Source organism: Phoxinus phoxinus, assembly GCF_949152265.1.
Source record: "Phoxinus phoxinus genome assembly, chromosome: 10".
NCBI lineage: Eukaryota > Metazoa > Chordata > Actinopteri > Cypriniformes > Leuciscidae > Phoxinus > Phoxinus phoxinus.
The window spans coordinates 12,873,870-12,901,804 of record NC_136885.1 but is presented as its reverse complement, the minus strand read 5'-3'; the positions used below and the strand labels follow the sequence as shown (position 1 = coordinate 12,901,804).

Here is a 27,935-nt window from a genome sequence, read left to right as displayed (position 1 = left end):
AGGCCTTTATTACCCCCCTGGAGCTGTATGGATTACTTTTATGATGCATGTATGTGCTTTTTTTGGGCTTCAAAATCTAAGTTACTTTTCACTCCCATTATAAAGCTGGGAAGAGCCAGGATATTTTAATATAACTCAGATTGTGTTTGGCTGAAAGATTAAGTTTAAGTTTGATGAAGTTTTAGCTCATAGTTTGAGCTAAAATACAATAGGACTGTTATTGTTACTACTGTAAAACATAATTAATTTAGGATCTCCTTCAAAGAAGATTTCAGAATCTTTGCCATTTTGTATCTTTGTTAATGACAGTGGCGGCTGAGCACCATGTGATTACAGCAACAGCTGTTACACGCAAAAAAACACTAAACAATAATAAAAATGATAAGCTGTAAATTGTATTAAACTTGTAGCACTGCCTGTAATGGCTTATTAATTGAATTTTTGATTTACAGTACATCATTTATGTAAGATGTTAGATGGTTTCTAGTTGTTTACTAGGGGGCCTCAGCAAAACATGGCCCCAAAAAGTCAAAGTTCTTTACTTTCAGTTATATTAACATAATCCTAATTAAAATGATAAATAAAAGTTTTTTAAATTAGGCTGTACAACGTTAAACTTACATAATAGTTTTGAGTTTATTTTTATTACAACATAATTAGCAGAGGGGCATAGCCAATCAGATAAGAGAGCTTTATACGCTATATTGTCTTGTACAAATGAATCCTCATTGAAGTAAAAAAGGACAACCTGGTAAAGCCTCATGGTCCAGCAACAACATGCCATTGTTGGGTAGTACATCATGCCATTTGTAAGTCAGCTGGACCAGTTACCAAGCACAGCTAATTTTCCATTTTTGCTGAAGTCTGTCTCAAATCCCAGTGAGTGAGCTGCACAAAGACACGTTTTTTTCCGGAAATTACGACAAAATTATGTTGTTGAGACATGTCAGTCTGGTACAAGTCCTATTAGTCAAGTGTGACGCGAAAATCCTCCCCCCCCCCCCCCCCTCTCTCTCTCTCTCTCTCTCTCTCTCTCTCTCTCTCTCATCCTCTATCCGAGCAGAGCCGCGCTGCCTCACATGGACCCGAGACATCAACATCGCATAAACACTCTCTCAGTAGTTCCCGTTTGGAAAGGCAAAAGAGAAGTTTGATCAGGTGGATCAAAACGCCTGACATCTCTCGAAAAGGATCTTGCGTTTGTGTTTTAGGTGAAACTGTAAAAGAGACAGAAGAGAGCAGCTGGTTTAAGGAGCGCAGACGAGACTCAACCACGAATTCTTTCCAAAAGACTTCTTAAGGGGAATAATGAGGAACATTTGGATATTCCTGACACTTTCAGCAGCGGTCTGCTTGTCCAGCGACAAGGTGAGTTTGAGCTGAGTTCATGGTGTGTGTGCCGATCTACTATTTGATGGTGTAGCCTACATTCTTCCTATATGTGGCATATAATGATAAACATATAGTGTGGAGTTGTTATGACAGACATAATGCATATATGCTGCTTATTTTATAGCCTACTGTTTAATTGATTCTTAACATGCATCTTTTGCTTCAGAAAAAGTGTAAACTTGGTCTTGGGAAGACCTGTAAAGCCCATCATGATCATATGAGATTGTTGTAACATCAGCATGATGATGTTATGTAGTAGATATTAAAGTGATAATGCTCATCCTTAAAAAATAAAATAAAAATAATAATAATAATATTAAAAAAGATCCCTGAGAAAGTTACAGAGTAGGCTACTCTAATGACAATATCATTTCGATCTCAGAAGATTCACTCTTAAAAATAAAGGTTCTTTATTGGCATTGATGGTTCCATGAAGAATCATGGAATCTTTCCATTCCACAAAAGGTTCTTAAGATTTTTTAAATGTTCTTCACATTCTTTTTTAGAACTGTTGACTGAAAGGTTCTTTGGGGAACAAAAAATGGTTCTTTAATGGCATCGCTGTCAAAAAAGTGAAGTTCAATGCCACTTTATAAATGTATTGTTCTTCTGGAGCTCATATTCAGTGTCTCACTGAGACCACTTTTAGTCAACCAGCTAATGAACCCTGATCTCATCCTGCGAGAACTTAATTTCTCAGCCAGTTTTACTCTCTAGAAATCCAGATGAGTCGACTTTTTTCAGTTCAGAAACTGCAAACCACTGTGTGTCGCAAATTCAGATTTAGGCTAAAATAGTCTTGGTTCAGTTTCAGAGCTCTGAGCCATTGAAGAGAACAATGGGATTTGGTTTATGTGAAGAATTTCAATTCCTGCTTATCAGAGATTGTTCCTCACTGTAAAAATAATATGATCAACAAGTTATGAGAACATATGTTTTTACATTGCTTTAACTCATCAAATTAAGTTATCAAATTAAATTAAGTTCAACTAGATTCAACTCATTTTATGTGATTTAAGTTGAAATGACTTAAACATCCAAGTTGATTGTGCTTAGAAATTTAAGGCAGCAACTTTTTTATTTTTAATTCTGTGTGCGAACTAGACTGCAAAGCAACGAACGCAAGCACATCGATTCCCAATAGCAACACTGCTTTCAAAGTGCTGTCAAGCAATTTGCAGGTTGCTTCAGGGCGCAGATCTGTATGTGTTAATTACCTTTAGCTCTCAACTGTGATGAAGCCCATTACAAAGAAGCAATAAAATCAAGCCACCGCAGTGTAATTTCACTGGAAGATGTTTAGAAATTGTTGAAAGCTTTTGCTCAGTTGTTCTAATACCCTGTTTATTGATTTGTTGTGTGAGTGAAGCAACTGCCCTCGTGTTTTCAGAACGTCCTGAAATAAGGTCTTTTTCCCTATCCTTTTGATTTTACTCTTCCGTTTGACCCTGAGATCCAACAAGTTGCACCACATCTACAGTTTTATCAGTGCTAATCATTCATAGTGAGTCAATAGTCTGTTCAGCCTTATTCAAGTATTAGTTTCAAAAGTCAAAAATCTGTTCAAAATCTGTTCAAAATCTGTTTCAAAAGGTGACATCTTATTTCAACATTATAGAGGGAGTGGAATATTAATGCTGTACTTGTAACACTAACATGTTTTCAAAATCAGAAGTTTATAGGTTATAACATGATTAATAGAGCTAATGAAATGAATATGAAAATTACAATAAGTGCCCCATTGGTTTTCATTCTCTGTTTCATTTTATTTTCATGCAATTGCGAACGTATTGCAGGTTTCAATTCCTCAACTGAGGATAATGTGAAGCCTTGAGTCCTCATAGACTGATCCAAAGCCACAACTGTATGGTCTAACTTTGAAACAGCCAAAATGTAATTGCACGACTGCTGAATTAAACCAATTACCATTAAATTAAAGGGGGGAAAAAACACAAGAAAAAAGCCTCTTGGATAAATAGCACCATGTAACATTTTACTGTTAGGGACTAACTGTTGGTAACAGATTATTACAACCTTTCTTATTGTGCTGTTCCACAAAATAATGTCATCGTAATATGATGTAACCAAACATAAACTGTACCCATTGCCAAGACAACATGTTATGACAGACGTATGACCGTGCTGACACCTCATTCATGGGCGTAAACACACTCCCACTCTGAACACCTGTGTGTGTGTTTGTGTGTGTGTGTGTGTGCTTCTAGTAATGCCAGTATCTGAACAATATTTGTGTGCTGACTGCATATATACAACCCCAGGCAGAGGAAATCATGAGGGATGTTGTCAGACAGTTTATCTGTGTGTCTCTGAGTGTGTGTGTGTGTGTGTGTGTGTGTGTGTGTGTGTGTGTGTGTGTGTGTGTGTGTGTGTGTGTGTGTGTGTGTGACACAGAATGGAAACTAATAGCTTTGATCTGAATATGTGTTACCAACAGTTCCCCCAATTACCTTAGCAAATGGAATCTATCTATCTATCTATCTATCTATCTATCTATCTATCTATCTATCTATCTATCTATCTATCTATCTATCTATCTATCTATCTATCTATCTATCTATCTATCTATCTATCTATCTATCTATCTATCTATCTATCTATCTATTCACCCACTTCTGTCTGCCTGTCTGGATGAATGGACATGTTGTCTGTGTCATTCACTTTGGCCAACCTTGTCTATTCACTTTTAGTGATGAATCCTGCAACAGGAAGTCATAAAACATGAGAAAGAAAGAGAGATAGAGAGTCGGAAACTTTGTGCAGAGGTGGTAGGCTGAGTGGAGTGAAAGTGTGAATAACACGTAGCAGTAAAACCCCACAGTGCCAACCACTAAAGAACTATTAATATACCTAAGAGAAGTCGGTTTACAGTTTTCACCAGCATTGCGGCCGCTTTGATTCAGGCTAATTTTAACTATAGTGAATTTACTTCACTTTTAAGTGGAAAACGCCTGCAATGAGGGTACACGAAAGCTGTGATAGATGATAATTGCACTTTTTGGAACAATATTCTATCACGATGTCATGATATATTAAAGCACGAGGCAAAAGTGCTTATAAAAATGAGCCAACAGTCCAAGTGTTGTTTATCCATACTGAAGACCAATTTAGCATCTGAAAAGAGCAGTGTGTGTGCCAGAGGCATGTGGTATTCTCATCTGTTGTGGGCGTGCTTTCGGAAAACACATCTGTATTTACAGTGTACAGACTTTTTTTTTTTTTGCGAAAGAGAAACGTAACACTGGGTAAATTTGCTTCCTGTACATGTCTGTCCACAGTTTTACGTGGGTTCCACTCTCATTAAAACAGCTCTAAATCTGAAGCGTTGTCATTGTCAATCAGTGTCGTGTAGGTCGGTTTAGTTTGCAATCTTTTAGCTGTCTGTCAGTCTGTCCAGATGAAGGTGAATGCTTTTGTGCCTGTATTTGTCATAGCTCATCTGGGAGGATATAGTCCTGAAGTGATTAATGGTTCCTTAGGTGTTTCTCTCCATGGCATGCCGGTGTGTTGACATAGCAGATCCTGCATACCGCAGACAGATTAGCCCGCTGTCTGCAGGACTTTGGAGGAATGCGTCGACGTGAGAGTCCCCAGCCCTGCGTAAATCCCATAGATGGATGTGCTTCTATTGTCCAGAATGCAGAAACATCTATGCCAGATGTTTTACGTACAAGATGCAGATGTTCCCGTGCTCTCTCTGTGGGAGTAGCTTGTGTTATGGAATACTAGCGGCGAAAGCCGTAAACAGAGGAAGTGTGAGACCAGCTGGCTTATGGGGCATTTAGCTATTTGCTTATTATGAATCCTGAGTACTTTTTGTGCTAAATTGTATTATGTAATCAAAATGCATAGTTATAACTTGTCAATGACAAAGAAGATCTTCTATAAAAAGATATAGAAAGTTCTTAAAAATATGCTCATGTTTGTCACATATGATTGTGAAAAACGTTTTTTATATATGATGTCTCTTTTATTTATAGAGATATATTACTTATGTTTATATATCCCTATATATCCCTATAAATAACTAATCTCTTATTTACACAGAGGATTCATTAAAATCTGTCTCCTCTGGATTGCCAGCTACAACGGTTAATGAGCACCGCTGTGAAAATACATAAAACATCAAACATTTGCAACCCATTTCACTTCTGTTATGTTTTTTTTTCTGAGTAAAACCACACATTCAAAAAAGATTTGTAGATTTGATTGGATTGTCAAGTTAAGTCACCTTCATAGCGCTTTTTACAATACAGATTGTTTCAGAGAGCTTTACAGTGATAATAGTAAATGAATGCTACAAATATTAGTTTGGTTGTACAGCAGCTCTAGAAGAAAGCCATTGTCCAGCTTCAGTAGGTTTTTAATTCATTAATTTCCGTTGTAAAAATCATTAGTTATTAACTTTGGGGCCGCTTACACGACCGTTTTCAACTGAAAGCAGAAAACTTTTAAAACTTTGAAGTAGGTTTCAAAGTGCACGTTTTTTAAAGCGATACCGTTTTCATCTCCGTGTAAACTTCAAATACGTGAATCTGTGAAAACGGTGACGGCATGCACATTCGTATTCGTATTACGTATTATCAACTGGATTTTGAGATTGCAATAGACGTGAAGGACTATAATGCGTTAAGAGCTCGCTCAAGTACTGGGGAGCTAAACCATTTAGTGATTTGTAAGTAATTAGCAAGATTTTAAAATGTATAAAATGTTTAATAGGGAGCCAATGCAGCGTTGACAGAAAAATAGGAGTTGTTTGCCATTAGCATTTGCGCATTTGTGCAAACAATGTCGAAATAGCTATTTGGCTACTGGTCAACATTATCAAGTAGCCTATGTTGTCATCGCTAAAGGAAAGATGTTTTCTAGGTGAAGAAAGTGATTACAATTTGATTAAAGATTAGTTTTTATATCAATCATTCACAAAGTTAATATGGTCAATTTTCGTTTCTTTGCATTTTAGTCCTTTTCTTTTTGAGCATCATTCATCCGGAAGCATTTTAACTTCAAATCCACATCATGAGAATTTGGGGCCGAATTCACGAAAATCTTCTGAAGAAAGAAGTTCAGAAAAATTCTTAAGAAATGTTTTTGGTAATGCAAAACTTTCTTATCTTTTTTCTTAAGTAAGAAAATAAGAAGAAAATAGCAGTTCGGAACACTTTTATTCGTAAGAATGTTTCGTGAATCCGGCCCCAGATCACTCATAATCTTTAGCCCCTGAGGGAAACGTTTAACATACGGTACAAGTCTGAATTTGGTGGGGGAATAAGCCGCCTGGGTCCCGTAATGTTTCGCAATCCCTTTTTTGCCTTTAGATTTGTTTTTGCTGAACCTTATTTAGCCAGATAGCACCCTGTAGACGGAGGGCATGACCACGAAAGATGCTTTCATGTGGCCGATGCATTTTATCAGTTTAAGCTGACATATCATATCTGATTTGATGTATTTTTTCTCCACCTATCTCTCACTCCTCACCCTCTCTTTCCCTCCTCACTCCACTTTTATCTACCAAAGCAAAGCCTGTTTGGAATTTGAGGCATATTTTTAGAAACAAGCTTCTTTGATGGGGCCAAGCATTTGACGTTTTATATTCTGAGGTGGATTTTTATGTGAAGTGATTTTACATTTCTAATATTCATTTGAGATTTGTCATAGCTTAAGAACCCCCGCAGACTGTCTTAGTTATAAAAAAAAAAAAATCCTTGAAACATAAATACCTTTGGGCGATGAAGTGAACATTTGGGACTAGAGTAAAACGAATGATCTCTCTCCTATTTTTCTTTGACTTTTACAGAAAACTTCTGTATATAATTTCCTGTAAAGTTCCAGAATCTTCTACCCCAGTTTCCTAGGTTTTATGCAGATAATACTTTTCCCTTTTAGAAGTGATGGGATGCGGAAAACAGTTTACGGTCTGCAAGATTCATGAAAGTTTGTCTGATACTGACTGTGTGACGGTGCTATTCTGGAATAGCGCAGAGAAAAGTCCACGAAAGACTCCACCAAAGTCTGCTCAGTTTTTAGAAGTAAGCAGTAAATTTGAGCCTGGTTATCCTTCCAGAGGGAGCTGGTTTGGCCGGCCTCCAGCGGCACAGACGGAGGAACGCTGCTCAGAATGAGAGAGGCTCATGCCTCAGTTTGGTCTTTTTTGAAGGTGCTGATCAACTGCAAGATGTCAAGCTGTGTTGTTGCACCAAGTGAAGTTTTTCATTAAAATGTTACACCTTGTTGTACCTGTTAAAGGATCTTAAAATAAAATAAAAATATGAATTTACTCTTATACTCTGTCCTTTGAGGAACACAAAAAGAGAAGTGTAATAAAGATAATGGAGGACTGGGACGGTTGAGCTTCTTGCACATATTTAAGTGCGGATGCATCGCAGCAGTTATTGGAATGTTTTTAATTAAATGTGGTAAGTGAATTATGACCTTTTTTTGTGCAGCGTTGTATTGTTTTATTCTATTTTCTCGTTATTCCACATTAAATAACATGACACTCTTTTTTTTTTTGGTCCAGATAATCTAATAATATGTTCAAAAACAAATTAGCAATCCAATTCATTCATACAGTGACACTTGTTTGATGAACATAATGTCTACCAGAAAGACTCGAGAGATAAAATGATATAACAAAGCATATATTTATGATCAGCCCAGCAAGCAAATATTTATAAAGTTCTTTGGCGTAGTGCGCGATCCGAGGGTAGCGGAAACTGCATTTCCTGCCTGAAGACGAAGGCAGGGGGGCAGCCGACCCCCGGGAGGTATGGGAAGGGACCATCCTGGTGGTGGTGGGGAGGGTGGAGGGAATTGGCTGCGTCAGCATCTGCGAACTCAGACGTGTGTAAGTACCATTCTTTTATACGGCAAGTATTGGCATATGATTGGTTAGATGTGAAGGTGATAAAAGTGACGCAACGATTGAGTCTTCCTGACAGAACTTACGCTGAAACTTTCATTTCTGATTTTAAATTATTTTAGAATTCGTTTGGGGCACATACGTTTAAAAAAGCAACAGAATATATTACACTAAATGGGCCAAGCCCAAAATGGCTAAACACTTTAATTGTCTTAACCACAAATTATTGATCAGGAAATTAGCAAAATCTAAGCAAATGTACTACTTAAAAAGCCATTGCTTTTTTGCATTGCAATCAAGTTTTTGGCAGAGTATGGGAAGTAGTGTGTGGAGTGATGAATCACAATGAAACGAGTTGCAGGGTGATGCTCCAGAGGAGTGTCTTCTGAAATCTGCTGAGAAATATTATAATAAATGCATCTCTAGTAGCACAGTGAAGCAGGGAGGAAGAGACTGTGCCATTGTGCGCTGTTGGTATTGGTGAGCTGTGAAAAGTCTTTTAATGCTTTGGAGTAGGAGAATATTGCAGAATGGCTTGCTTCCCATAAATGAAAAGTTGCCATCTAAAGAGGAATGATCAGATGTTATTTTTCAACAAGACGATGCTCCTGCCCAAATGTCAAAGACAACCAAGAAGTGGCTTGAGAACAAGTCCACCAGGCTCACAGTTTGGCCTCCAGATTTAAACTGGATAGTGAATATTTGGTCTCACATTAAACTCAAACGATCTGGGAGACATTTTTCAACTACTCACAAACTGCTTGAAGCCATCAACATTGAGTGGAACAACACTGACTCTTCCTGTAAAAAGCTGTCTGCAAGTTGGAGAAGGCTATTCCGTGCTAAGTTACATTATCTTCAGTATTTGTGCAATTCGTGCTAATTTCCGGACTAGTGATTTGTGATTAAAAGGGTTAAGACAAATAAAAGGCCGCTAAACATTTAGCTTTTTTTTTTTTGCCCAGGAGTGTGTGTGTTTGTGTGCATATATATACAGCCTAATATAAATGTAAACAATTATTATTATTAGTAAACTTAGGTCTAACAGTAGTTAAAATCAGTTAATACAAAAGTTAATCAGTCAAGAGTGGTGAGCGGATGTCATTTTTGGAATCTCAATTTTAGAATCTTTACTTTTTTTCAACATCATTTAGAAGAACTCTGTGTTTTCTTTTCTTTAACTTGGACAGTCTTTTTGTCATTGACCCCACAGCAGATCTCATAACAGATTTATACTATGTACAGATTGACCCGTCTGACTTATTCAACTCACTGTATCAGTCCTCGTATTTCATTGTCCACTCATGTGAATAGATATACTGTATGTGAGAGCTCAGGTGTGTTATGTGCTGTAAATCAGTGGTCTGAATAACCAGGTGTGCACTTCATGACCCAATGGGTTACTTGAGCTCTCCAGAGGACTCAAATAAGAGCCCACATGAGCCCCAGGTGTGCACCCACACAATGGTACATACTGTGCGTAGAAATGGGAAAACGAGGTATGAGGTTTTAAGTTACTGAAAGACAGTATGCTTGCAGTTTTTAAAGATCGTTAAAAAATACCAGCAGTCAACACCTTTATGGTGCTGCACATGACGTATATGATGTTTTAGCTGAACATTTTTACATAAATTGCAAGTCGAATAGACGGATTAGTGGTTAGCCCAATGCTCAATAAAATCAGAGAACTCCAGAAAACCGATGACTTTGGAATTCAGAGACGCCTTCGGAAAACGTCTTAAAATCTCTTTAAAATTTTACTGTTGTATTTATGCGCTGTGAAAAGTTGAAGTATAACGTCACTTTAATACTGTACACGGAACAGGTCATAAACTCTCTTTTGGAAATACCCTGGAACATTTTCATATCTGTACAGTATATGCACCGTGTGTGTGTGTGTGTGTGTGTGTGTGTGTGTGTGTGTGTGTGTCTGTGTGTGTTTTCACCTGTTCTCCAGATGCAGTAGACCTCACATGCTGTTTAATCGTCATTTTTTCCCTTCCTTCATTATAACTCAGTAGTCTATAACAATATAAAGGTAAACTCCACCAATAGAATAAAGTCTGATATTCCATTGCATCTTTAAAGCATTAAAGGCACAAATTCTGTGCTTTTAATTGTGATCTCTATTAGATACACTACTGTTCAAAAGTTTTAATACATTTATTTGATCAAGAATACAGTAAAACAGTATATTGTAAAATATTATTACAATTTAAAATAACTGTTTTTAATTTTTTTATAGAAATGTAATTTATTCCTGGGATGGCCAAGCTGAATTTTCAGCATCATAACTCCAGTCTTCAGTGTTACATGATCTTTCAGAAATCATTCTAATATGCAGATTTGCTACTCAATAAACGTTTCTTATTACTATCAATGTTGAAAACAACTGTGAATTTTTTTTTCATATTATTATTAATGTTTTTACTGTCCTTTTTGATCATTTGAATACATCCTTTCTGACTAAAAGTATTAATAGTATTAAAAAGTAGTATTAACCTGTTAACTGTCATCCTCCTTTAGATCTGAATGTGGTTGTAATTAATAAATGAACACTTTGGAATTCAGGCCTAAGGTCTCTTTTTGAAGAAGGCACTTCAAAAAATGTAAGTGTAAAAAAGTGATAGAAGTTTAAGTTTAATGTAAAGCAAATATACTGAACTTAAACAATTTTTTTTATATATAAAATAAATATTTTACAAATTTGGTCTCTAAAATTGCTTGAAAATCCAATCCATATGTCTAACCAATTTGTGTTTAAAATGTGGAGTTAGTTGAAAAATTAAGTTGTAAAGTACCGTATCTATGGAAACGCAATGCCCAATTTCAAAACAGGATGAATTCTGTCTTTTGGAAGATACCGAATTTATGATGATTGCTAAAATAGGGGAAAAAGGTCAATAAAAAAACACTTAAGTCCTGCTACCGCGACTTATAACAGCCAGGTTTACTAACAGCTTGCGTTAGCGCAAAACTTATTTTGCTGTTAAAAAACTACTGTCAGGATTTACTGAAGACACGTAGTGAAAAATTAGCACTGAAAAGGCGTGGACAGGGTTATTTTTGGGTCTGACTTTATTGCGTATGCATTTGTAGGAGTTCTTTAGGAGAGTATGTAAATGAATCACAAGGGGATTTACTACGGTTTGCGATAATCAACTTACTGGTATTTGTCCCATTATTTAACAGCCCCCCAAAAAGCACATCCTAAACCAGACGCTAACTTGCTTGCTCTTGGTAGATTGCGTTGGTCATTATGCAAATGATCCGGCTGCGTCTGTGTTCTTTAATTTGCGCTGCGTCAGTAGATCACACGCAGATCTTTCCACTACCATATGTGCCTTTATGGTATTGCGCTCGGATGCTAATTTGCCCTGTTTAGTAAATCTGGCCCATAATCTAATAAATGGATATTTCGTTAATTACATACAACTATTTTAATTTTAATTTGCTCATTTAATTACCAAAATTATATTCATCTATGCTGCACATTTTGCATGCAACCCTGTTTTCACATAATTTTCCGCAATTACAAAATTGACTAATTAGTATAAACTGTAGTGTTTACTAATTAGCCCCTAAAAATATTTGGGTCAAATAATTAGCCCTTGCTAATACTCTGAAAATATTTTTTTACTGTATATAATAATTTAGGCTAAATTATTCAACCCTGTTACCCATTCTGCCATTTTTAAATCTGATTAATATTAAATATTTAACTTTGACATGTATTTAAAGTTCTACTATTATGATATTTGAAAGATTCCTGATTTTATTTTGGAGGTCTCCTACAATGGGTTGTACATGCATCCAAAGTAAAAAAAACACATCTCCTCTCTGAGAGCTTCCTCCGCTGTGATTGGTCAGATGGCTCAGTCTGTTGTGATTGGTCAGATGGCTCAGTCTGTTGTGATTGGTCAGATGGCTCAAGTCTGTTGTGATTGGTCAGATGGCTCAGTCTGTTGTGATTGGTCAGATGGCTCAGTCTGTTGTGATTGGTCAGATGGCTCAGTCTGTTGTGATTGGTCAGATGGCTCAGTCTGTTGTGATTGGTCAGATGGCTCAGTCTGTTGTGATTGGTCAGATGGCTCAGTCTGTTGTGATTGGTCAGATGGCTCAGTCTGTTGTGATTGGTCAGATGGCTCAGTCTGTTGTGATTGGTCAGATGGCTCAGTCTGTTGTGATTGGTCTACTGCTGACAGCGTATGTTGGAAGTGAAACATTCGTTACCATCTGGATTTCAGTTCCAGAGGCTTTCTAAGCGTTTCTAATCACTTTGATACACAGTGATACGAACAGTTACGATGGTGTCAGTTTTATAACATCAAATCTCATCCTATAAAGTGCATGCAAAATGGATTTGCTTTTGCAGCACAGAAAATAGCAGCTTTCCGACATGATGACAACACAAACCAAACTCTTCCAGTTTCAGCTACAACTACAGTGTTTGAGAGTCCATGTTCACGAGCAGCCACGAAGACCATAGGCTGGCATTATGCAAAATGTGTTACAATATTATGGAGGCTTGTATCGGTTCTTTCTTTCAGGAGACAATAACTTTATTTACTGTACACTTAGATCTTTAAAACTTTGCAGACCCTTTACATTCACATACAGATACAACACACCGCCTGAAAAGTAATATTCGAAAAAGCATAACAGGGGTACTTTAATGCTTAATACTAGAAAAAAAAGGCAAATCTGGGTTTAAAATGTATTTAATTTCACATTTTGGTAAAAGGGTAGCAAAAATGGTGAAATTCATGATCAGAAAATGAACAGAAAATGGAACAGCTCGTATAATATTTAGTTTGACCTGGAGGTTAAGCACCTCCTTCCCATGACCATTTTTTTGAAAAAGAAAAACAAGACTATTTTTTAGCTTTCCACCCTGTGTATACATGAGACAAAAAACTTAAACACCAAATGAACTGTGAAAACCAGCTTGAAATGGAAATTAAAATATGTTTCTTAATAATATAGCCTCTTTTTTTGTCTTTCCCTCCTTTTTTTCCATCTCCTCTCCGTCTCTCTTTCTCCTGCGAACCTTCATTTCTCTCGTTCTCTTTGCTTCTTTTGCCCTGTCCACTCCCGACAGCACCTGTATTTGAGAAGGCATTTCAGGAATACCAGACATGCCTGTGGTCTGAATGGACAGTATTCATCCTGGTTCCCACTTTCCATCCAACGTATTCTGGACGGTTATGGCAAGCCTGATGGATGTTGTGTATATGTGCAGTGAAGTGTGAGTGTTTTAGTCTGTGTGCGCAGCGTTGTGTGTTTGAATCTCCGCAGCTGGTCAGGCGTTATATCATCTGCGCGTCGAGAGCTCAGCCGGTTGGGGTTAATATCACGGTCACAGCTGCGTTCTCACACTGTCCGGTAGACCAGATCATTACCGGAGCCCTGGAGGCCTGACACATGCACACTGGTCACAAATCTTCCAGTCAATCTTCAGAGTTGACAGCTATCACAGTGTGATCCTCAAGGTTTCAGTCTACAAACTGTGTGGTTTAGTTAAAAAAGGTAATACATTCAAACAGCAAGTTAATATAAAGTTGTCCCTTGCTTAAATGTATTGAATATACACTTGTAGTGTACTTGAAATCTTAAAAGTATCTATGTTATTGTGTTTAGACCTTAGGACACGGTTAAAGGTCTAAACGTAATAACGTGACTGGTTTTTTTTTTTTGTCTTTCATGGTTCATTAGACTTTCAGTGAGTTATCATCTATTAGCTAAAGCTCAAACTGAGAAAGATTAAGAAACCTATTTAAATTTGCATTTCAAGGTGGTTTTCACAGTTAATTTGGTGTTATTGTTTTTTGTCTCTGCACACATGAGCAGACAGAAGAACATCTGTAGCTTTCAACACATTCAGCGCATTAGCCAATAATCATTACATAGTGTCCCTTTGTTTTTTTAAGCTTCTCTCCTTTCATTTTTTTCTTGTGCTGTAAAATGTATTCACATTCATTTCTAAATTCAATACACAAGTGAATGACTCAGATGTTTCTATTGAATTCCTTGTGCTTTGGTATCGTCTTGGCCGTTGAATGTAACGTTTAATGAAAAAATGGCTTGAAAAATGAAATATGCGGAAATAATAAGTTGACTCATCATATGAATAACATTACCACCACATCAATGTGTAATAAGTGTAGAAAAAGCATGTATACACATATTCTAATGCGTTAACACATAAGACTTTACATACTTTAAACTGTTAACCCTGCGTTACTGTAATCCTGGGTTATCTTTATTTATTACCCCTGGGTAGTTTCGAGATTTCACACTGTACATTTCTAAACACTTCATTAGCATTCTTATTTGCATATATATGAGGTTAATATCAGGCACTAACTGCTTCTCCGTCTGCAGAAAAGCTTTTTTATTATTGAAATGGAGGTGTTTGCCTTAATTGTTTTGCATCTGAGGGAACCAAGCATTGTTTAGTTTAGAATTTTTTGACTTGCATATTATTTTTACTCCAAAATTGAGTACCACTTTTGATGCAGAATTTCATCCACATCGATGTTCCCCAACATAATGAACATGAATTGTTCTCTCACATGGTGCACATTTCAGAGTTTCGGTGCAAGCATTAAATCTTTTGGGGGACTTTTTTATGCCTGCTGTTTTATGAATACTACATTTTCATACACTCATTTAGTGTACTGCTTTTTCCGCATACTATATAGTAGGTATATTCGCAGACAGATATTGAGTATCGGCATAAAGTCTGGTCCACATTGCAGTTTATTCTTAAACAGGAAAAGCAGCACAGCTTGTTTTGGTTTGCCTGTACTGTATGTACCATTTTGGGGCAGGTTTATTTCAAAATAATTGTTTCAAATAAACCCGCCCAGAAGAAATTAGCATATGTGCAGATTTTTTTTTTTTTATCAAAATGACTGTGTATCTCTAGTAAGTACTGAAACAGAAACAACTCAATATTCAATAGAGTGCTTGCGTAGTGACGTATTTTGTTGGCCAACCTGGAAGTTATCATGGCCCTGGTTCCCTCGACAGAAAGCCAATTGTTTTTTTCTATTATTATTGCAGAACATAAGCTCTGTGACCAACAAAAGTTGATGATTTTTACACGTTTTGTAAAGGCTTCAAACGCAGATGAGTTTACCTGTTCAGCATGTTATTGGCTGTTAGCTGTTATTGTCCAGACAACCTCTGTAATCCTATTTAGCCACTTGTTAGCAAGACGTAAAAAAGTGTTTCGAAAATCAAGATATTATGTATTTTATGTCATAAAACAAAACAACAGACCTTAGCCACAGATCTTATTTCAGTGTCTATAATTCTAGTGGCTATCAGTTAGATCACACAACAAGTGGATCAAAAAAGTTAAGTTGTCTTAAGACAAGAACAAGAACTAAAAATGTTGACTACTGTATATATATATATTATTATTTTATTTTTTTGTGTGTGTGTGCCATTTTTGTGTGCTATGCATCAGGCTGTAGGCGATCCGTTGGCATTGAGCAGGGCTTCATTACCCAGAGCAAAAAAATTGTGCTAAGCCCCATTCAAAATTAAAAGGGTGAAACGTTTGCTTAACCCAAGGTTAATAGTAGCCTGGAGGTTAAAAACTATGTTAACTCACGGGTATTCGCAGTGGGAAAAGCCTAGAAGTGTATTTTCAACTAACTACAGTAGCTATTACAGTCTGCAATGTGCAACATATAATTTAAATTGAACTTCACACGTAAATCTTGAAGTACTGTATGTCTGCTAATTAAAGTGATGTAGACAACTGAGGTCACACTGGATTTAGCTGTGTGTCTAAGGGTAATTCGCTCTGCACCTCTGAGCAGAGAGAATAAGAGCAGATGCTGGTTCTGCCTGTGTTTTCTACCAGGAAAGATTGTGGCTTTATGGCATCATTGTGTAATAGGTGTCAGTCTGAACTAGGAAAACACACCACGTTTTCCTGCGGCTGGAGCGGAGCAGCAGACTATGTGAAATTACACTGCCAGGCCTCAGGGGCATAGAGAGGAATTTCAAAGGAAACACAGCAGTCTGCTTCATATTGAGATTACATTAAGGGAACCGAATGCAGTCTGGAATGTGTAAAGGGGCCGTTCGGAGTGTAATAATCATATTAGTCTGGCAGTGTGAGCTTCAGCTTCACCCAGCAGCTAAAAAAAACCTGCTTTGTCTTGTACATTCAGTGTCTTCAATTCAGTCTCTAAACTGTTTTCTCTCTTTTTGCTGTATTTTTCTCCTTTTCATAAGCCTCTTTAGCCTGTGCTCTTTTATGTTGGTTTATTTGCATTTCACTTGACTCACTTGATTTGATTTATTTTTATTATGTAAATAGGACCACCACAATGGTACACCCCACTTAAACAATCAAATTTAATCCATGGTTACTCTCAGAGGACTGTCCTTATGACAAATATACTGTACTGTAGTACTGTAAGTCACTTTGGATGGCAATGATTGACTTATGCGTTTGGTATATTGTTGGCTAACTATTAAAGGGATACTTCAGGATTTAGCATTAAGCTTTGTATCAGTAGAAAACCTGTAGTATTTTCAAATGACTGTGCTTCCCTCCCTCATATCCCCCTGAGACAAGAGATTTATGTATTTTTTATCAAGCGGCGAGAATACTTTTTGTGCGGGAAAAAAACTAAAATACCGACTTTATTCAACTATTCATTTTCTTGGTGAGGTCCTCTGATGTAAGTTCACGAGAGCGCCACGAGCGCTAACTGTGCAAGAACTGAGAAGATGATGCTCACGATCAATTGATGGGAAAGTGTGAAAGGTAAACCATTCATTTTGCGGCATTGGTAAGGCACTTTCACGTTTTCTCGTTGGTTTCTCACGATTCGGACATCCAGGAAATGCACACTTTAGAACCATTTTAAACACTACATTGAGACCTTTTGCGTCATCTTCTCAGTTCTCGCGCATGCGTCGTGGCGCTCTCGTGAAAAGCCCGGCCTGCGAGGGGCAATGGGGGTATGTGGCCAGCAGGACGAGGGCCGTGAGAGAACGGCGCGAGGCCGGTGGCGTGATTGATAGTGAGCGACACCTGCGCGACGCACCGGTCTCGTATCTCTCAAGGAGGAGTGGAAGCATAAAGGAGGAGCGACGACAGTGAAGAGGGAGAGAGGCCAGGCCAGGCCTGGATTTATGTTGTTTTATGTTTTATTATATGTGACAGCAGTCGTCCATGAGGGGCTGCTTTCTTTTACTTTTGTTTTGTATTTGTTTATTTATTTATTTAAAATGTGTGTTAAATGTCTCCTTCTTCCCACAACATCTAACTGTTACATCCATGTTTAATATGTCTCTGGATAGTCATACTGGACAGATGGATGCTGAGGCTTTTTAGGTTGTGTAGAATCTGCGATCTCTGACTCAATTCGTTTGCTTGCGTCCATGGCTGCAATAAGCTGTTTTTCCGCCAACTGGCAAGCTAGGGGTGTCGATATACTGGGTAAATTGGGTAAATTGGCAGTGGACACAGTTCGACACGGAACACACATTTCAAAGTAGAATAACTGGCTGTAGCATTGTTTTTTAGAGAAACAAGTATGTGAACTGAGCATGTTTCCTACATATCTGCACACATATTATGGTATTTTAATGCTTTAGTACAGTCAAAAAAATTACACACAGCACCTTTAAGACTAACATTAGCGATTTAGACAAAAAGAAAGAACTGCTTTTCAGCCCAGAGTCTGTCTATATCCCATCCACTTCACAAGAGGTTGTCGACTTGAGAGAAATGGCCAATGGAAAATGGCTGCATTTACATTTGCTGGCTCAATTCACGACATTTGTGTATTTTGCACTGTGTATCCTGTGGCAAGAGTGTGAGGGAAGCCTGACTTAATCAATCAGGTTTTCACAGGGTGGGGAAACAGACAGAGCCACCTGGAGAACTGCCACTAGCGTTTAGCTTCTGCCACTGTCATTCTCGATGTCAAGGGCAAGTGAAATCATATTAAAATCACATTAAATTTCAATATAGATGTAGACGTTTTAATGTTGGCACGGGCACCATTTCTAATTTCTTGCCCTTGTTGCTTCCTGTCTTTGAATTATTCACCTCCTTTTCGGTCAGCAGTAAATGTTTTCCTTTTATGTACTTTAGACCTCTGCTTGCCAAATCCAGCATATGTGTCAGTACTTTCTCTCTGCTTTCAACTCTGCAGCTTGGCAGCTGCGTACAGCTGGCTGGACACTGTGTGTAACATACGAGTTGGTGACGGTGTGCTGAGAGAGAGAGAGGGTGTTAGGGAAAGAGAGTGTGTGTGTGTGTGTGTGTGTGTGTGCTGGGCTGCTTGGCAAGGCTGTTTGAGTAAGAAGAGTGAGCTGGTTGTGAGTTTCAGAGTTTCCTGTCCAGCTGTATCATTGGCACGGGCTGAAAGAGAGGGACTCAGACCCTCGCACAATACAGCACTTGTGTTGCAGTCCGGGAACTCAGGAATGTGGCTCTCACCTTCATATGGCTGACAGGAGTTTGTTTTGGAATGAGAGATATTATCCATCACACTCTTACCGCACTCTCTTGCTCTTTCTCTTTTCCTCACTTACGTCTCTCTCTCTTTCATGGCCGTCCTCAAAGTAAAGCAAAATAAAGTGACTTCAGTCTGAAATCTGAGATCTCACTCCTCCACCTGCAGTAGTTTCTTTCAGTTTGTGGCTTTCTAGTCCCTTCATCCCATTAGCAATTTCACCGAAGCTCTTCCGAGCATTCCCATTCAATTAAACGCTTGGATTTTCTCGAGAACTTTCTAAATCACTTTTGCCATTCATTAAAGGCAGTTTTCGTGAAACACATGGGTGTGAAAATCGCAGGGATCAAAATCGTTCTCACTGGAAGACGGATTAAGCAACAGAGACTCACGCTTTGATATGAGAGAAAGAAAATGAGAAAAAATGTATGCTGGAATTATTTTAGGATTTGATACTGGTGGTTGAGTTTAAACATATTTAAAAATAAACGTGCTTTTTTTAGTGAAACACATGTTCCATATTCTCAGATGCTTTGACTTTTGTACTATCTATCTTATATTTTTAGATATTTAGTGCTTGGCTAAAAAATAGGCATGACTTGTGTTATTGTGATGAATACATTCAACTGAATGTCGCGTTTCCCAAAAGCATCGTAAACCTAAGTAGATCGTAAAACCATTGGTCTCTACGATCAACTAGGCTCACGATGCTTTTGGGAAACCCGACCCAGAACACACTAGAAACCACTTACCAATACTCTAGCAACCACATAGCAATGCGCTAAAAACAATCAAAACACCTTAGCAAATGAATAGCATTGCAACTAGCATCATGGCAGTGACTTTCGCACAAGCAAACACCATTTCTATATGGAAGAAAAAGAGAGAGAGAATGAGTAGGAGGAGTAAAAAGCTAAAAAATATATATGCTGAAAGGTAATAGGCTGAGATGCTGTAAAAATATTTTGGTTAGGTAAAATGTGCTTCAAGTGGTAACATATGAATGGAATAGGATTCATATCATTAAATTAACCTGACTACATTAAGTTACACTAACAAAAGTAGTATTTAAAGGTAAGTTCAGGTAGAAATAGCTCCTTAAAGGGATTGTTTACCCAAAAAACTAAATTTCTTTAATCTCTTCTGTAATTTCTTCTGTGGAGGATAAATTAAGATATTTTGAGAAATGTGTTTCTCTTTTACATACAATGGAAGTCAACGGGGTTCAATGTTGTTTGGTTCCCAATGTTCTTTAAAATAACTTATTTTGTGTTCCGCAGGGGAAAGAAATGCATACAGATTGACACGAGCGTGAGGTACTCCTCTTTAATCAGACATAAGCATTGTAGTCGTTAAATATTTTTAGAGATGTCTAAAGCTCGCATTAATAATTTGCTCTCGATCATTTAAGGTGACATTACGGTGGCTTTGAAGTCTTTCTGAAACCAATTTGCTTAGGAACTTTCATACAAACAACACTGGCTGTTTAGTCACTGACTGTCTAGGCAGCTGCCTTAAGCTTCATACACAGCCTTTATGTCACTCAAGTTCAGTTATTGTAAGCTGTGGAGGTTAAACTGGGTTTTTGTATCCCGTCTTCCTGTGTGTTCTCTGTCACGATGAGCAATGACGGCTAATGAAAGCCTTCGCTTTGTGAGGAGACTGTGAAAAATGTGAAGAGTCAAACAGAGGCTGATGTATGTTTGAGGTGTCCTGAGCGGGACCCATGGCTGATCACAGGCTCTGGCTCTTCTGTGGCTTTATTTAGTCTTCCATTGGCTTTCAAGTCCCGTTTAATCTCCCCCTCAGTGCCTCTGAAAACAGCACCCGCTCCAGCCTCCTGTTATTGTACAGGCTTTGAATCCAACCCCTTCACTCTTCCTGGGTTTTTATCCTGCATGAGTGACCTCTATTATAATATTGAACCTTATCACCTGAGTGCCAATATTTTATCATGCGGGTGAATAGGAGGATTCAGATTACACACAATGGTGCTTGGAGTATTATCCAATCTCATTGTCAGGCGCTCTTGTAGACTTTAATCAAATACACACACACATACAGACAATATCAGCGCTTTCATGCACTATTTCATTGTTTGCCCTCCACGTAAGAAATACAATGACACATAGGTGGACAAAGCATGGCTGTTGGTGGCTCTTTGTGATTTGCTGAAGGGTTAATATGGATGGAGAAGATCAGAGACGGCTGAGCTTCAGCAAACGTGAATGGAAAAGTCTGTGGGAGACGACGAAGTCGCTGAAGGATGTGATACCATCATGATGAAAAAGAAAGGGTCATAGGTTTTGGAAATAAACATAGGTCCATCTGCCCCTCTCTTGACAACAATGATAGCCTCTTGCGTTTGTTTGCTAGACCGTGTCTGTCCGTTTGAGCCACCCCTCAACCTTGAAGTATTACTCCAGAGCGATAAACCTTTTGTTGCTTCCACAATGTTCAAAAAAATGACAGATGCTGACTTTTAGATTGGTTTTTAGCGCCTGTTTAGTGGGTCAGAGAGTTTTCCGAGAGTTTTCTCCGGAGGAAGATAATCAAATATTATTTTCCTTTGAGGTGGTTTCCAGGGAAACAGAAGTGGGAGGAACCTTGGGCAGGCGTTTTTGTTGTTTGTCTTCAGCATAAAACAAATTCAGCCAAGATTTTCTTCTGTGTTATTTAGAAAAATGTAAAAAAGTTTTGTTTGATATGTTAATGGTACTTAAGTGGTGCACATTTCTTTTTTCAGTAACTGAAGAATTTTTGGAGATCATTTCATTACGTACTAAGGAAATGACTAAACCTTTGCCATTTAAGAAAGTTTACTAGATGTTAAAATATACTTTTCAAATGAAATTATTCTGAAATGTCTGCTTGTGTTCTCCTGTGCAGGTACTGGTCTCGGGTCAGTCCCCTGCCTCAACTGATGACATCTATTTGGATGACCAACAGTCTGGTGACTACCCTTTAGATGATGATGACTTCACTTCTGGTTCAGGATCTGGTAAGGATTGTTTATATCACTGTTACTGATTCTATAACAGTGTATTTTATTACCATTGTTGTTCTGAGGCATCTTCAGTCTCAAGAGACCATAATTATAATATTATGACTCTTACTCAACAAACCCCAAGTGTTCCATTTTGGCGCATAACTCATCCCACAGTTTGTGAATGATAATCTCTAATCATGTTGCTTGTTGAGGAGAGGTGTATTGCTACTTTTACCCCTAAGGGATCAGGGGTGCATTTCCCAAAAGCATTGTGAGCCTAAGTTGATCCTAGAGATCATTGGTGGCGATCTAGGGGCTAGAATATCAAAGGCATTGTCTCAAATGGAAGCCTAAAGGTGAGCTCACATTTAACATTGCTCAAAAAGAATCCAGTCATTCCAATAGAAAACCACATGATCGGGAGTTTCGAGTGAGAGAAAAAGTTCCCCATGCAGATATCACTCATGTTCAAGTTGATCACTTAAATCACTGAGTTGACCAACAGAAAGCTACTTGGTGACTTCTATGTGAGCTTGGTGACTTCTAAGTCTACACTGTTGGCAATGGACAATGGACGTTTTTTACCCTCAAAACTCCTTTCTCTTTTCTTTCTCCTCCAAGTCCACACTTTGGTAAGGCCGCTATTGTTTGGTAGTAGTCTGCTTTGGACTTTTGAAACCTACAATGACAAATGGGACACCCTCCGGTCTTGTGGACATCACAGACACCAGGACACGACCGACAACGCAAGTCCACACCAAATGTGTCTTTTGTAATAGGACCATAGAAACGTGTGGAAAGGCTTATTTGACCAGGAAGTAGCTGTAGACAATGTACTTAAAAACACTTAAAACCAACTGTATAGAAATGCCCTGGCAACCACCCAAAACACCCTTGTTAGTTTTGCACCGAGTAAAAAAATGGAAAAGTATTGTCTAGTTAGAGTCTTGTAATGTTTATCCTATATAATCACTCGACAAAAAAAAAGACAAAATTATGCTTTTATATCTGCTTTTTTACTTACTATTAGGGCATGTATAGTACATGTACTAGAAAAACTATTTAATGATGTATTTACAGTTAACCCACAGAGCCAGTGTTGTTGTGGCTAAAGGTTGTCTAATGTGTTGTTAATAGAAGGTCTTCTAGGTGGTTGCTAGACAATGCTGCCCACCCTTTGAGCGGACAGATGTTTCACCTGCAGTCAAACGCGGTCAGCCAAGACCACCATAGTCACTCAGCAGATGTCCGCTCCATACAGAAATTCTGCATTATTAATAAGTCATTTCTCTACCTCTTACTGCTCTACTGCAGTGCCTTGTACCTGGCACAATTACAGTGCAAAATGGAGAGAACGGTTGAAATATTTATACATTTTATGCATTTCACCTGTCTCTCTTGGAAACACTTTAAGCAAAAGTCTTGCAATCTTGCATTCCTATTCTGTATCGTTGTATTTATGCGGAACTGAAAGTCCAAGAAAGTGAGACGTTTGGAATGTTCAAAGTAAAGCTCCGGGCATTGGTATGTCGTTATAGTGTCATCACACCATAACATCATAGGTCAACATTTGCAAAACCTCATATTTTCAAAATCGTCAAGTGTTGTTTGAAAATCATCACGATTTGTGATTTGACCATTGGCAAATATAAGGAAATATTATTGAGGAAATTATATTTTAGACACTATACTCAAACAGTGACATTATCTGTTCTTGCTCTGTCAGTGAAAAAATGTTTCAAACTAAGCCACAGCAGACTTAACTTTTGCATTTTTAGTGGTCACAAAGTAAGCACTTATTCAAAATAGTATCAAGAGAGTATGTGATTTCGGTATGTTTTTGAATGAGTTGGTTGAGTGAATGATTCAAATGACTCACTCATAAAGACAGCCACTTGTTTTGTTCATGAATGAATCAATCAATTTTTTTGAATGAGTTGGTTAAGTGAATGATTAAAAAGGCTCACTCATAAACACAGCCACTTGTTTTGTTCATGAATAAATCAATGTTTTTGCATGAGTTGGTTGAGTGAATGACTCAAATGAGTCAAGCATTAAGACAGCCACTTGTTTTATTAATGAATGAATGAATCAATGTTTTTGAAAGAGTTAGTTGAGTGAATGATTCAAATGACTCATTCATAAAGACAGTCACCTTTCTCTACCTGCTGGCATATTATTGTATCACGCAGAAATAAACAATAACAAATTCCAGAGGGTTTGGAATGCACAACAAAGACAAGCTGAGTAAAAAACTCTGCTCAGCCAATCAAATTCAAGGATTGCAACAAACTATATTTAATTTGTATATGGAAAACATTTAATGGCTGACTTATTTAATTTCTTTATTTCTCACTCATCTCTTTAGGTTTTAGTGACACAGATGATGATGAAGACACTTCCACGGTAATTGCGCGGTACCCAGAATTCAATGCGGGGTCTACTCAGGAGCCTGTCTACACCGACAGCCCCAGCTTGGAGTCCTCCATTTCCAGAGAGATGGACAAAATCAGCATAGAGACATTCATTGAGCCAGACATGGGACCAGAGGTGCAATTGCTCGCCCATTTCAGTCGTACTGCTTCTGACACTATCAAAGCTTTTGCTGACTCCCACATCTCCGGAAACCTGCACAGCCTGCAAAACTATGACAACTTGTGATACTTTTGATATTGCCCCTCTTTGACGCATCCACTGACCTGCTGTCTTTCGCAGTTTTACTGAACACCACTGTTATGTTGGATCCTTCAATCTTGTTATTGAATCTTTTCACTTTTTCCGACACCATCTATAAGCTGAATTGTTTTTTGTGTCAGCAATTTTGATGTTAAGCTGTCTTTCTCTCACTCCCTCTCTCACTGTCTTTTAGATCTCCAACGATCAGACAGAAAAGCCCCAGGTCACCGTTGAAGCCACCAGCTCACCGAGTTCTGTACAAGATGCTGACCTGCTTCATGAGGTTCGCACTGAGAATCTCTTCCAAAGGACAGAAGTGCTGGCAGGTATGTTTAAAAAGAACAGCACACAGAAGGGTGATTCTTCAATTAGGGGAACAATTCAGTATCCTATTAAGACGTTAAAGACAAAATGTTATAAAAATCTTTATTCTGATCTTTATTCCAGGGCATTCATGTTTTAAGATCTTTTTCATTTTCAAGTAATCAAAAGTAACCTGGTTCCACCAGACTCTCGTACATTTCATTTGCGAAAAGAGGAGGCGTGTTCCGGCGCAAACGTTTCCTGGTGCTATTTTGCAGTTTTAGAAAACAATTCCGCCACTGACCAGGAAAAACCTAGTCTAAAGACAGTGGCGCGTTGCGTAGCGTGTGAACTATGTAGCGTGTGAACAACGCGCATACACTGATTATCTAATCTAAACAGACGCAGCAGTTTTCATTTTTGCAAATCATACAGTATTACAAAGAAACATATTAACACACGAGGAAAATCATTGTTGTGTCCATGAAGATGTGTAAAAAATAGGCATAAATCTAGCTTACACATTTACCCAAATTATTATAGGCCTGTTTAACCGAAGCTAATTTGGGTTGGTTTCTCCCTTACCCATACAATGTCACTTTTATGTCTTTTACGGCCCTGACGAGAACGTCAGTCTCCTCGGCTGTGAACCGCTCCTGGCGTGCGCGGGGCAAATCCGCCGTTATAATAGAAATCCGCCATGGAACAAGCACGTCTGCTCTTAAAGGGAATGTGAGATGACGCTCTGATTGGTTTATTTCACGTTACGCCCAAACCACACCTATGAATAATGAAGCTACTTCAGACCAACCGATTTTAGATTTGCTTCGGGCGCAAGGGTAATTTATCCCGTCGGTATAACAGCGACAGCACCCGGGATCCGCCCATAAAGTTACTTGCGTTTCGCGTTTAATAATTGCGTTTCAGATCGTTAAAATAGGGCCCTAAGTGTTTTGGTCGAACGGATCACAAGTAGATGAGGGAGACACAAACCCGTTCACACCTGGTTTAAATCTGTCTCTTTTGTCAAATTTCAATCACCTCTGTCCTGATTTTTTCAAAGGGAGGGTCTATGGGCTAGTAAGTGTATGGGCTTTCGATCTAATGGACGAAATATGCGTGCGCAATTTACACACGAACATGAAAGGAGCCGACGTCAAAACATACGGAGAGTAGCAGCTTTCGTTTCTGCTCTGACAGCCGCCCGCAAGACCACACCGAACACTATGTTAGAAATCAGGAATGGTGAGAGAACATTGTGCTTGGTACGTTTTGCAGCGTTTCATAATTCATAATGTTTATGCATTAGGTCAGTAGTCGGTGAGGTGGTCTTTTGTGGCTGTTCAAATGCATTCGACCACTTGAGAGTTTACTCTACGAAAGCAATCCGGTCGAATTCGTTTTCCACTACATCTGGATGTGGTCGAAAGTGGACAAGCTCAAAACGTGTTAGACCCCGTTTACACCTGTATTTGGTGTCGTTCACTTGTGACTCAAACAACCAAAATGCATCTTAATACCATGTATAAACAGGACCTCTGTGTTCATTTCACTGATATTTTGATTCATTTGATTTGTAGCTGTGAGCCTTTGTTGAAGATGCATGTGTGTGTTAGATATTATAAACGTAATATTATTTTTGTTTGACATGGTGTCATTCTTCTTGGTGCAGCGGTTATAGCCGGCGGAGTGATTGGCTTCCTCTTTGCCATCTTCCTGATCCTCCTTCTGGTGTACCGTATGAGAAAGAAGGATGAGGGGAGCTACGACCTTGGAGAGCGCAAGCCACCCAGCTCAGCCTATCAGAAGGCTCCGAGTAAAGAGTTCTACGCCTGAATGACCAATCATTGCCAACAGTAACATCATTATGACAAGCAACTCCTCTCCGAGAGTAGCGTTGGAATGGTAGCACATCGAGGGGATTTTTTTTTTTTTTTTTTTTTTACGGGGAACCTTTACTTATTTAAAAATGTAACAAAAAAGTAATTTTGCTTTACAAACCCAACCGGGGCTTGCATTTTCTTTTGGGATAAAAAATGTCAAAGATTGTTTCTCTATGGTTTTTGAAAACAATTGTTGTCAGTGTATGAAAGTAAATCATTTCTCACAGGTTTTAGTCAGTGACTACTTTGTAACAGTAGAGGTACGTTTTATTAAAGAACAAGACAATTCCGGGGTGGAAATCCTGGGTTATATCTGATACCTTTAATTTTCCACTGATTACATTTGAGTAACTTATCTCAGTGTGGACTTTTATCAGTAATTTAGTTTTCATCTCATCGTTTTTGTAAAGGGTACTTTTCTCCTTCGGCTTGTGCCATTATGCTCTTCAGTCAAACTGAATGTTTGTATTTTCGTCTGGCAAATATGAAATCGTTCAAAGATCACAGCATACTGCAGAATGTTTCAATGTATTTTGTTATATTTCATGATTCTAATGTAGTTGGTACAGTGTTAAGTCCCTGAAAGTTCACATTCTACATTCTTGTACTCCTTCATTCTCTCTTTTTCTGTCTTTTAGTTTCATCAAAGTCTGCCACAACTCCATTCATGTAGCATACTTCAATATTGCAGTAATTGGCTTCAATTATTAAGATTACTGTAACTGTGATATAAGTTTGCATTGCACACAAGCTTATCAAGGTCAAGAACCCCCAACAAAACTTTTTGATATCCAGTTACCCAACACTTGGATGGGAAAAAAGCTCATTAGAATAAGATATGGATTATTAACAAGTGTAATGAGTCCAAGCATGAATCTTCCATGACAAGTTAACATCATTTACCCAGTAATAGTCTGCAGTTTTACTGATTTTTACGCCCACATTCTTCTCAGTCGACACATTTTCAATGTTCATTTTTGACAGAAACCTTAATGAAGGCCATTTTTCTTTATTTCATAATATTATCCCTCACTCTAAAGCAGCTTTTAAAATGATTTCTCTTTTGTTTCTGACTCGAGCATATTCTGCTGAATGTCTCTGACCTTCCAAAGACTCAAACAGTGTTGTTAACAGTGATGATGATTAATAACGTGAATCACATCTGCTCATTTTTACTCTTCTTTTCATGTGCATTTCCAATATGATTCTTTTAAAGACCTGACCATTTAGAGTCAACGACGTCTCTGTATATGTTAATATACAATAATTTATAGAATATAATTATTTATATACTACATATTATATGTAATATGTTA

The 27,935-nt window shown here is 38.1% G+C and overlaps 1 protein-coding gene across 1 annotated transcript; it reads left to right on the top strand.

Annotated features, from left to right (window-relative positions):
• The first annotated feature begins 1,058 nt into the window (after positions 1–1,058).
• Positions 1,059–27,935, top strand: LOC307006264 (syndecan-2-A-like). Its single transcript, XM_079627060.1, has 5 exons — positions 1,059–1,368; positions 21,658–21,769; positions 24,126–24,307; positions 24,627–24,759; positions 26,409–27,935. Exons 1-5 carry the CDS (start codon positions 1,309–1,311, stop codon positions 26,570–26,572), a joined length of 651 nt encoding a protein of 216 aa, XP_079483186.1. The 5' UTR covers positions 1,059–1,308; the 3' UTR covers positions 26,573–27,935.